The 12,539-nt window shown below is 44.1% G+C and overlaps 1 protein-coding gene across 4 annotated transcripts in view; it reads left to right on the top strand.

Annotated features, from left to right (window-relative positions):
* Positions 1-12,539, top strand: part of CTNNA2 (catenin alpha 2) — a 512,597-nt gene that overhangs the window by 420,051 nt on the left and 80,007 nt on the right. For all 4 annotated transcript variants that reach the window (XM_035103046.3, XM_088660663.1, XM_035103044.3 and 1 more), the window contains 2 exons: positions 11,285-11,377; positions 11,714-11,870. In XM_035103046.3, coding sequence (XP_034958937.1) covers positions 11,285-11,377; positions 11,714-11,870 — 250 coding nt within the window. The remainder of the gene's footprint in view (positions 1-11,284; positions 11,378-11,713; positions 11,871-12,539) is intronic.

Raw genomic sequence — 12,539 nt, 5'->3', positions numbered from 1 at the left:
TTCTTTTAAGTTATGCTTATTAGAAAATCATTACAAAAATTGCGTTTAGTCGGCCTGAAATGTTTTTAATTTTTTGTTTGCTTGTTTAAGCAGCGCAAGAGAAGCCATCTAATCAGAGGGCTTTGAAATGGAGAGAAAGGCAGCACAATTATGTGCAAACGGTCTTATGTATTTACGAGCTAATAATGCTTCTTCGAAAAAGGTAATCTGCTTTCATGAGTTAAACTGCAAATCTCTGAGGACTGAGGCCTAATCAGGGATATTATCCCCGTAGCAGTCCTTAATCAGATAGGCCATATGGCTTGGTTTACTGCTCAGCTGAAAATTTGTACAGTTCCGTTAGCTCTCTAATAAAGATTAAACTGTAGCCAAAACCTGGAAAAAATGCATACTTTAATTTAGACATCCCATAATTTAGAGATATGTATGTATTCAGTGCATTCAGTGATTAATGTTGGAATAGCCAGAGTCTACAATAAATTGTTCTATCCCCCGCCCCATGTTGTAGATTTGTCTGTCCCCCCCTCCCCCGCCTGCACCTTTAAAAAAATAAAATAGCAACATTTTTTCGGGGTGGTGGTGTTGCTGAAGTATTTGAGGAATAAATCTAAAACTCTTATTTCAAGCTTACATGGTGAGTCTTAACTCTAAGAAGAATCTTTAAGAGAGAAGCTGAATCTCTTGGCTGTTTGCTCCAGAATCTTCCTATACCACTATCAGATCTCAGCTAGAAAGGTGGGATTTCCTCCCTTTTTTCTGTATTTGTTGATGCAGAACTTCTGAAGTTACAGCAATAATTCTGTTTGCATCGTGCCATTTGCAAAAAAACACAAACAAGCAAGCAAAGGTTGGTCTGAGCAACACTCACTTCATCGTTCCTTATCTACAAGAGGGAAAACAAATAATCCTTCATTGCACCTTGGGGTATGCCTTCCATGCAGTGGTTCGGAAGGTCAAATAGCAAGCTCAAAGTAGCTCTTAAACCTGGGTCAGAAACATAGAGCCATGTGTGGGCTGGTTGGTGGGGCTTGCAGCGTGATGAAGACTGCAGGGGGCGGGGGGCTATGTGGAACTTCACAAAGGTAGCCATTCTCATTTCTGCAATCATGGCAGCACCCAAAATGGCTCTGCAGCTGTGCTCCTCATTTTAAGTGCATTTAATGACCTCATGTAAGTTGCATCTATTCAAGTCAATGGTGTATGTGTTCAATCCCCACTGTTTTGGTGGTGGTGCTTCTTCATCCCACTGGCAATCATGTAGGGCAGGGCTCACCAATGTTCTACTTTTGAGATGTGGTGAACTTCCACCTTGTTTGACCATACTCGATGGGGCTTACTGGAACTGCACTCCGAAACACTAATGTTGTCTTCCCCTCATGTAAAAGGGTCAATCAAGGCTGCCCAGTGACTCTGAAGCACTGGATGCAGTAACTCTGAATATCTTCCTGCAGTATAGGGTGTAGATCCTGTACACCAGGGATATGGAAACCTCAGATCTGGGGGCTGAATGCACCCCTCCAGATCTCTCTGTCTGGCCCCTGGGACTCTCCATAGGTCAGACACTCCACTAGCCCTGTTCATCGCTAAAACAAGTGATTATACCTGACCACAGTATGCCCTTGAACCAGGGTCGACCCAGGATGCTTTGCCACCTGAGGCAAAATGGAAAATGATGCCTGCTGCCACTGCCTGAGGCAACTGAAGGTTGCCCAGGGAAACCCTGGCATGCTAAAGACAGTGGCAGACCATCCGAGGGTCCCTATTTTCCGGGGACAGTCCTGGATTTACAGAAGCCATTCCAGTTTATGATTTGATCCCATCCCAGATAGTACCACTTTCCCTTAATATCCCTATTTTCATTGGCGAAATGTTGGAAGGTATGGAGTTATGCGACTTCTAAGCCAAGATGACAAGATACAACCTTTTTTATATATATAAAAAAATCAAACTGTACAGTGGCACCTTAGAGACCAACTAAGTTTGTTCTGGGTATAAGTTTTCTTGTGGTCCCAGAAAAAAATTAGTTGGTGTCTAAGGTGTCACTGGACAATTTTTTTCATATTTCTAAAAATTTTTTTGACTGTGTCAGACCAACATGGCTACCTACCTGAATATACAACCTTTAGATGACATCTGAAGACAGCCCATATAGGGAAGTTTTTAATGTCGATAAGTTTTATTATGTTTTTATATATGTTGGAAACCACCTAGATTGGCTGTGGCAGCCCAGTAAGATGGGCTGGGTATAAATAATTAAACTATTATTATTATCATTATTATTATTATTATGATGATTATTAAAAATAAGGTGTCTCTATTTTCATCAAAGAAATGTGCAACAAGTGCAGGAGGCAGTGAACAGGGCATTTCTCAGGGCAGCTCTTGCCTGGAGGTATGGGAGTGTGTAGTGTGTAGTAGTACAGTGGGTAAAAATGGTGATATGTCCTTTATATGAAGGCATTCAATTACAAGTACCTCCCTCTGTGCCTAGTGTGCATTTCTGTCTACTCACTGGGAAGCATGCAGACATATCTCAGGCTGTGGACCCTCCAATCCAGTCCAAGAAAACCCTCGGGTCCTGTCCCCCCTCCCCGCCCCAACACTCTATGTATGGTAGTATATTGCAGTGGCTGTAAATAGAAATAAACAGATTGATTAAATAATGCCAACCATGCAATGATTCAAATCATCTCCCATCCATTGAAAAGAACAACAACACAGAAGCTATGTTATTAAAATCTTGCCTCTGTTTGGCACGGAGTTAATCTTTGCTTTGTCCTGTCACAGTGTGCGCTGCAGAAAATTGGTCATGACTTCATAGGAAAGTTGAAGGCACACCAACGTATCTGGGAAGATTTCGTGCCCATTCGCAAGCACTGTGTTCTTTGTGTGGGAGGTGGGTTTGCAGATTTTCCCCCTTCAACATCGGAGACGGTTAAACATCTCTTGCTCCTTGCTTGTTTCTCATTGCACTGTTTGTTCAGTGCTTTCTTTTCAGTATGGAAAATAAATAATCAGGTAGAACTGCTGGTGGAGTGGGGGTAAAAACAACAACACACCAGCACCCCCCTTTACTCCATTCTCAGATTGAACATTGGAAAAGAACCCTCAATTTGGGGGAAGACAGGTAAAAGGAGATGGATGTGCCCATTTATCTCTGACCTTCGCAGAAGGAATTCTGTCAGATAGGAGTAATAAATTTTTCTTCTGCGAATTGAAGGAGCATAAATGTGCACCATCAGGAAGTAAAAAGTGTTTATCCGTGTGCCTTAGAAAATAAATCAATCACCTTAATTTCTCCCTGTCGCTTCCAACACTATTTCCCCATCAGTCCCTGTTGGCAGGGGCAGGGGCTGTGTATAATGTTGGGGTGGCATTTGGCAGGGAAGAGAGGGGGGTTCCTTAGTCCACCCCAAACTCTTAATATGTTTGTAGGAGGAAAGATGCCAGTGGAACTTTCTGGCCTTTGGCTCGGGTAAAAGCTTTGGGATCTCATAATGCACACCTCAAATAAGACGCTAGGGTCACAAGGCTTGTAGGTTGGTGGAGAGTGAACACTCACCTTTCCACTGTCATCTAACACTCACCTTTCCAGAGAGTCCTTTGCATTGGGATGGATTCCACCACAACAGGGTTTTTTGCTCATACAGATTCATCAAAGTTCTTCCACCTACAGCACAATCCTATCCTACTAAGTTCAATGAGATGTTTTGCCACTCGCAGGCTAGTGTTTCCCAGTTATCAGCGCTTATACTATATTTGTTTTGATTTGCCTTGAGAACACCTTTAAATCTCTTTTGTTGTCCCCTGGTATTTCAATGGAGTGATAAGTGATCCCTGACTCTCAAAAGTTGCCTAGTGGCATCTATTTCAGACTGTTTCAGAAATAAAATGGCCATGTTCCATTTTGGGGGGAAATGTTTTGACTTATTTATGAGTCATTCGAAAATGAGCTATGGTTGACTTGTCCATCTGTTGCTTTCATATAAAATGGAATCCCCAATTATAGATGCTACAGATCACCATGCGGAAAAGTGGAGCAGGGTATTTAATTTCCAAAATAAGATAAGTGAATCCCAAACCTGCTGGAAATCTGTACCTAGGTGGCTATGGACTAGTTGTGTACTCAACTGCACTCATCTAGAATGAGGACAGCAGACACAGTGAATGGGTTGCACTATGGGACATGCTTTCCTATAATAGTAATGTTTAAGGGTGCATACCCGCCCTGATGCAGTCCAAGTGGAAGATCTTTGTCTGCTTAGGAGAACACCAAGATTAGCAAGAGGAAGGAAAGAAGGGAGGGAGGGAGGAAAGAAAGAAGGAATAGCAAAGAGGGCAGATTCTCTCCAAACTCTTAAAAAGCACTATGCATGCATCACATGCATAAATAACCCAGGTCTCTTGTCAGGTGAATCCACTGGAATGAAGGCTTGCACAGCAGACTGCACAGAGCCATTGTCTGCATTTGATCAGAGGAGGAAGCAGGAAGTACCAGAAGATATAAGGGAAATAGCGGAAGGGAAGAGATGGAGGGGATGGAGCAGCTTAGAGGAGGAAGGAGGTGGGATGAAGACAGGATAAAACAGAGTAGGAGGCGAGGGGGCAGGGAAGGGGTGAAGGAGAGCGATGAGGGCAGAACCAGATGCAGCTGGTAGGAGGAACTGAGAAGTGGGAGGGAGGGAGGTGGGGTCGACAGAGACAGGGATGACAATAGACAAGGGGGAAGAGGTGAACAAGGACATGAGAGTGGGAGGGCTGTAAAGGAGGAGAGAGAGAGAGAGAGAGAGAGAGAGAGAGAGAGAGAGAGAGAGAGAGAGAGAGAGAGCAGGAAATGGCAGGATAAGCATCCAAGCAAAGAGGAAGAAAAGGCAGCAAAATGAGGAAAACAGCAGAGGAGTGGCATGGAAGATGGACCAGTATGGGGAAGGGGAGCAAGAGAGCGAAAGGCTTGTGTGACACACTCAGTTCTTTTGCAATTCCACCAGAGGCATATTTAAGTGAGTGTGAACGGTTCAACCACACTGGACTGGGTGCAGAGCTGAGAGGGTGCCGCAGGGGGCACCAAAATAAGGATTTAGAACAGAGTGTGAGAGGCAGGGTGTGTGTCAAATTTTGGCATCGCACAAGGGGCCACTGAAATTTAAAAGCCCAAAGACCGCCACTAATCACCACCCCACCCCTTTTGTTGTGGGCCCAACATTTTAACAGTAGAATGCACTGGTCTCCCCAAACTCAATGCAGAATTACTTGCTGCCAAATTGAGAGGTAGGAAATGGTGTGTCCAGCTGTGCTCACCGGGAGAATCATCAAAGGCTGAACTTCTCCAGAATGAGATAAGTCCCTGTTCTCACCAGACAGAGGACACCATTTATATGTTCAACAGTCTTGCTCGCTGGGCTGAGCAAGAAGGAGAATTTATTCTGGATTGTTCCCTCCCAGTTTTGCCTTGCCCTCCACTCCAGATGAAACCCAAGATAAGCCTGGTCTAGCCTGCACCAGTTTTCCAAATAATCATCTATAAGGTCTTGCCCCTTCCTCCCACCTTTCCACATTCCCTGCCTCCTCAATTCACTTTTTGCTTTTGATGAATGTGGCTTGAAAGTTCACAGTGCAAGAAACCAACTTACCTGCATGGTGCTAAATAGCTTATTTTTCTTTTATACCTGTTTGTGGAATTAACAATCATTGGTTGTAACAGTAATAGTAATAGTAATTCCCTCCATGGACTTTGTTTTCCTAGCTGAGTCAGCTGTCCAGTTGCAGAGCTAATCTCTGTGACCTTCTAATAAAAAGTCCTTTCTTCTTCTTCTGTTGAATCAGCCTTACAAAAAGCACACATTTAGCTGCTTGAGCCACTTAATGAATACTAATTTAGAAACAATTTAGCCAGGTACCTTGGCATGCATATATATTTTATGGGCCACTTGCGTTGGCAAGAACCTGGTTCTCCTTAAATGCATTGTTGCTCCCACAGTGACAAATGGACTTAGATCAGTTCCTGAAGGCTGAAGTAGATATGACGAAGATGCAAACATGCTGTGTGGGTGGGTGTAGAATCTGGATCAATAGTGTGAGTGTGCGTTCAACTTCTAAAACAACGTACCCCAAACAACTCTATCCTCCATCCTGGCAAACAAGAGGTATTATTACAGTTCATAGAATCATAGAATTGTAGCTTTGGAAGGGAACCTGAGGTTCATCTATCCCAACCCACTATATTGCAGGAATCTCAGATACAGCATCCATGGCAGATCCAACCTTTGCTTAAGCATGGGGTTTTCCAGAGTTTTGGAGTACATTGACAACAATAGGCTAAGGACACACAGTTCTACCTCTCCTTTACATCTGCAGGCAAGGCAGTGGATGTGCAGGACTGATGTCTTGGCTCTGTAAAGCAGCGTTTCTCAACCGCTGTTCCGTGGCACACTAGTGTGCCGCGAGACGCTGGCTGGTGTGCCGCGACGTGCGGCGACGAGAAGGGCGATTTGCATTGTCACGTGCCTAGCGGCCGCCAATAAACAACGCTGACCCGCCGGAAAGCAATATTTCTCCTCCTCTTTCCCAAAGCTCAGTGCAAATGAGCCTGGCGGCCGCCAATACACAACACTGACCCGCCAGAAAGCAATATTTGGCAAGTGTTTCTTACAGTCATAATTATAATATAGGGCGGCACAGAGTTAAATTTTTTAACTTTTTTTATGGTGGTGTGCCTCGTGATTTTTTTCACGGAACAAGTGTGCCGTGGCCCAAAAAAGGTTGAGAAACACTGCTGTAAAGGACTGGATGAGAGACAACAAAGTGAAGCTCGGGTTACACTGCCTCTGAAGGAGCGGGTGCATAGCTTGGGGGTACTTCTGGATTGGTACATGGGTCTGAGCCACTGAGCCTCTTGAGCTTGCTGATCAGAAGGTCAGTGGTTTGAATTCACATGACGGGGTGAGCTCCCTTTGCGCTGTCCCAGCTCCTGCCAACCTAGCAGTTCAAAAGCACGGCAGTGCAAGTAGACAAATAGGTACCACTGTGGCAGGAAGGTAAACAGTGTTTCCGTGTGCTCTGGCTTCAGTCACGGTGTCTCGTTGCACCAGAAGTGGTTTATTCATGCTGGCCACATGAACCAGAAAGGTGTCTGTGGACAAACGCTGGCTCCCCCCCCCAAAGGTGAGATGAGCGCCACACCCCATAGTCACCTTTGACTGGACTTAACTGTCCAGGGGTCCTTTACCTTGCCTTTACTCTGGATCCTTTGCTTTCACTTGAGGCCCACATGGCCTAAGTGGCATGGAGTGCCTTCCATCAGTTTCGGCTGGCGGCCCAGCTGCACCCCTATCTGGACATGGCTAGCTTAACTTCTGCCACCTATGCTCTGGTAATCTGTAGGTTAGATTACTGCAATGCATTATACATAGGGCTGCCTCTGAAGGCAGTTTGGAAACTTCAGCTGGTGCAGAATTCGGCAGCCAGGTTGCTCACTGGGGCAAAATGGTTTGAGCACAGTACACTGATCCTGGCCATACTGCACTTGCTGCTGATTAGTTTCCATGCCCAACTCAAAGTGCTGGTTTTGAACCACAACACCTTAACGGCTCAGGACCACCATACCTCAAGGACCACCTCTTTCCATATGAACCGACCTAGACCCTGTGATTGTCATCTAAGGCCCTTCTTTGTGTGCTTCCTCCATGAGATATTTGGAAAGTATTGACACAAGAATGTGCCTTTTCTAAGGTGACTACTCCTAAGTGCAGAACCTGACATTTGTCCCTATTGAAATCATTTCTCTTAGTTTGGGCCCAGTTCCCCAATCTGTTAAGGTCATCTTGAATCAAATTCTGTCTTCTGAGGCATTAGCTAGCCCTCCCAGTTTGGTGTCATCTAAGATCCTGAAGCTGAGACTGCAATACTTTGGCCACCTCGTGAGAAGAGAAGACTCCTTGGAAAAGGCCCTGATGTTGGGAAAGGTTGAGGGCACAAGGAGAAGGGGATGACAGAGGACGAGATGGTTGGACAGTGTTCTCAAAGCTATTAACATGAGTTTGACCAAACTGCGGAAGGCAGTGGAAGACAGGTGTGCCTGGCGTGGTCTGGTCCATGGGGTCACGAAGAGTCGGACACACCTAAACAACAACTTTTTTGATGCTGCTGATGATGATGATGATGATGAGCATCCTCTCAATTCCTTCATCCAAGTTTCATCCATTTTTTTATTGCAAGCTCTTTCAAAGCATTGTGACACTCAGGTTGCCACTCAATAGAATGAAGTATATTTGTGGGACTCCCATGAAGAAGTGGTAAACACCCTCCAAGTAGGGTTCTCCATCATTACACCCCATGATGAATCATGAGTGTGATAAATAGTTGTCTGTGTGCCTTGTCTCACACCCATCCTCCCCCCCGCATTTTAATATCTTAAAACAGCCTTACCCAACCTGGTGCCCTCCAGCTGTTTTGGACTATAGCTCCCAACAGTCTGGGGCCAACTGTAGCTGCAGTCGAAAACAACTAGAGAACATGAGGCTGGGAAAGGCTCTCTTGACTCAATCTGCAGCCTAGCTTGGTGAAAATTGATGAATTGTTGCTTCTAAAAAGCAGGACAGCACTAGCACTTAAAGTCAGACCTAAGCATTAGTGTATTCAGCATGTGATTCCCCACCCCTACAAAGAAAGAGTCTAAGATGACCCACCAGTGATGGATTGAAAAGGCTTCTCTTTTCTTAGCCTGCTACCAGCTTGATGGTTCTGTTGCCATTTCAAGGTACCCTATTATGGTGCCATTAAAGTGGCTTTCAGGTGATATTCAGTGGACTCAAGAATAGGTTAGATATATATATAGTGCTTTTGGAGCCTTAGGACAGTGCTTTCATCTTGAGGATCATAAAAGGGGAAAGGAAGCTTGAAAGATGGTTTATTTTGTAACAGGAGAAGCACATGTCTCTGTCTGCCCTGCCCATCTGAACTTTAATGTTCCTTGCTAGTGTTTAAGGCCCCCAATCCTGCACTGTCTTTTAAGTTGAAAGATCTGAATTCCTAGCCCTGCCTTCGCATCCTAATTACTGTTTGCTGTAGCTTTGGGGGGCTTTTTAATGAAGATTAGGGGTATCCTTTGATGTATGCAAAGCAGCAGCTGACGAGCAAACACAGCAAATCAGCTGGAGCCTGTCATCTTAACGGAGCATTTCTGATGTGGGCGCTGCAGGGCTGTTAGTGAAAAGGCCAATTCATTTGTCTCCTTTTGAAATAAAAACAAGATCCCTCACGTTTCAATCAAGAGCTGGGACGGGATGTGTCTGGAAGGCTTTTCTTGGCGCCTAGAGTGGCTGTTGCTTCCATAGGTCTTGACACGGCAATGCATGCAAGTCGAGTCCTTGATAACAGTGGAGTGAAATTGGGGGAGGTGGAGGGGGGACGCTACTTGAACAGATGGATCCGGGCTTATATGGTGCTGTGCATTGGAAACAGGAACAGATTAATGCCACGAGGGGAGACCAAAGGAATGGCAAAAGAGGAACAGAGGCATTTGAACTCATTCATGAATCATTTCCAACTGGTAGCTTTGCCTCTGGGCACAATAAATAATACCCAAGCAGAATATTTATTAAACACGTTTTTTTTTGTTTTAATAGAGAATTAGAATTTGGAGTCGATAAGCTTTTCAGATACCCAAGCCAGATCTGGCTTCATTTTTCACATCTGCCACTCAACTTGCTTTGCTTATTTGTTTGATTAATGTTAAAAAGTTTTCAGGCCAGGAGTTCCTCTTCTAAACTTCTTAAAGCTTAAGTGTTGCACATATTGTATTTTACTTTATTATGGGGGGATGCTATCTGGAGGGAGAGAAGTTCTTGCTTCTGTTCATGTTGGCACAGTGATTTGTGAAAAACACAGTCTTAATAACAGTGGATAACAATATCATGAAGGATAAGGTTGCCAATGGCTACTAGCCATGATGGCTGTGCTCTGCCTCTAACAGTCAGAGACAGTACCTTCTGAAAACCAGTTACAGGTCTGCCACTGTGAGAACAGGACACTGGATTGAATGGACTTGATCCACATCATTTGCCATGATTCTGTGTGGCACAGTTCTCTATCCAAAATTAGCACTAGAGATTAGCAACATGGGATATTTATGGGATTTGAACCAGGGCCAGATAACATGTTGCATTTATTGTTAATAAAAGTGTAGGAGAGGCAGAGGGAGTTCAAGCATGAATAATTCTTCTGATAATTACCATTTCCAATGCACCAGAACTTCTCATTCTTTCTCAGCGCAAAGCTCCCTGAGCTTAGGATGGGAATGGGGGAGAAATTTGTTTCAGTTCACATTTAAAGTTGAATCTACCTAATCTAATTCAACCTCTTGGGAACAATATGTTAATTGAAACACAGCCATCCTTCAAAATGCAAACTTCTCCAAATTTTGCAATGTGGTTCTCCAGCCAAGCAATGTTTATGGAAATGTGTGTGCTAGTGTAGAGTAGATATTTTTATGAAACTAGCATGCAAAAGTGAATTAAAAGTGGTGCCTCGCAAGACAATTTAATTCGTTCCACGAGTCAATTCGTTTTGCGAAAAAATCGTCTTGCGAATCGTGGTTCCCCATAGGAATGCATTGAAATTTCTTTTTTTGCCCATGGGAACGCATTAATTAAATTTCAATGCATTCCTATGGGAAACCACGATTCGCAAGATGACTTTTTCACAAAACAAATTCATCTTGTGAGTCGCCATCAGATCGCAAGATGCATTCGTCTTGCGAAAAATTCGTCTTGCAGGGCATTCGTCTTGCGAGGTACCACTGTATATCAGGGGAACGTGCTTTGCAAAAATGTCCCAGGGGGGGGTGAATTTGCATTTACGGAGGCATTTTCATGAGAACTTTTTAAAAAATGTCAAAACTGATACAGAAATATGGAGAATTAAAGATAAGGTTGAGAAAATTAGAAACCTGAAACTGACACCTTCGGCCATTCCTACCTACCTAAGGGACCTCAAGGCATAGGCGGTCTTTCTGATTATGTTGCATCATGATTCAGCAGCTTGTTCTTTCAGCCAGGAGCAAAGATAGATTTGGTAAGTGAACTTTCTACCCCCTTTTAGGTCTTACTTTCACTCTGGGAGGTTTCTGATCAAGATTGATGAAGGCTCACAAAAAGCTAATACCCTTAACATGCAATTTCTTTGTTCCTAGGCATTTTTCCATACAGATAAAAAAGAGAGAGGGGAGAATTATCCATATTGCCAGCAAACCCATTTTTATTTTTTATTTTGCTGGCTTTTATTGCAGGTTGCCAATTTGGCCTGTTCAATTTCCAATAACGAAGAAGGTGTAAAATTAGTCCGCATGGCAGCAACCCAGATTGATAGTCTGTGTCCACAGGTAAGCCATATTTGTGCATGAAAAATATGTCTGTGCGTGTATATACTTGGAAGCCTTCTGCAGTATTAAAGAGCATAAGGTGCTTGACATAGAAAAACACCCGGTACGAAGATTAGAGTCTTGTGCCTTCCATTATATTGTTGATTGCCTTGCCCAAATAGCGAAAAATGCATTTGTATACTGAGCCTCGCTTAATGAACGGAGCGATCAAAGCACACAGCTGGGCTTTTAATGTAGTCTTTAATCAAATTGTTCTTTTTTTCCCTTGAGAAGGGGGTCTCTCTCTCTCTCTCTTTCTCTTTGTCATTGCTCACAAGAACCAATTCTGACTCATAGGTGATAAACGCAGCCCTGACATTGGCTGCCAGGCCCCAAAGCAAAGTGGCCCAAGACAACATGGACGTCTTCAAAGACCAGTGGGAGAAGCAAGTGCGGGTTCTCACCGAGGCCGTCGATGACATCACTTCTGTGGATGATTTCCTCTCTGTCTCAGGTAACACCATCCAAACAACATCCATTAAATGAACAGGTGGAATTGTTCCAGGATGAGTCTTCATAAGCCAAGCCCAGCTTTATCAAAGCATGAATCACTTTCCTTAGGGCATCTCTAAGTGATTTTTCAATACAATGAAACTATGAAAAACCAAAAAAGGAACAATTGCATATATAAGAACAACATCACACACACACACACACACACACACACACACACACACAGCAATTTGAAACAGCAGCAGCAATTTGAAACAGCAGCCGATCAAAGTGGTCAAGTGGGCACATGTGGAATAAGGCAATTTTGTTATGGACTTGATAAACTAATAGTAACACCTTGAACCTGGCCTGGTAGCAAATCAGCAGATCTCTGAGTACAGGAGTTAGGCATCCCCAAACTCTGCCCTCCAGATGTTTTGGGACTACAGTTCCCATCATCCCTGACCACTGGTCCTGTTAGCCAGGGATGATGGGAGTTGTAGGCCAAAAACATCTGGAGGGCTGAGTTTGGGGGTGCCTGAGTTAGATGCTGGCAAAGCCTCACTCCTGGCACCAGTCATGCCGCAGCATTCTGCACTAACCACAGTTTCCAGGTCCAAAGTGAGGAAAGACCCACATAGAGGGCATTGCGGTAATCCAGCCTTGAAGTAACCAGCACATGGGATAAGTA

Source organism: Zootoca vivipara, chromosome Z1 (assembly GCF_965207765.1).
Source record: "Zootoca vivipara chromosome Z1, rZooViv2.hap1.1, whole genome shotgun sequence".
NCBI lineage: Eukaryota > Metazoa > Chordata > Lepidosauria > Squamata > Lacertidae > Zootoca > Zootoca vivipara.
This window is presented reverse-complemented; position numbering and strand designations above follow the sequence as displayed.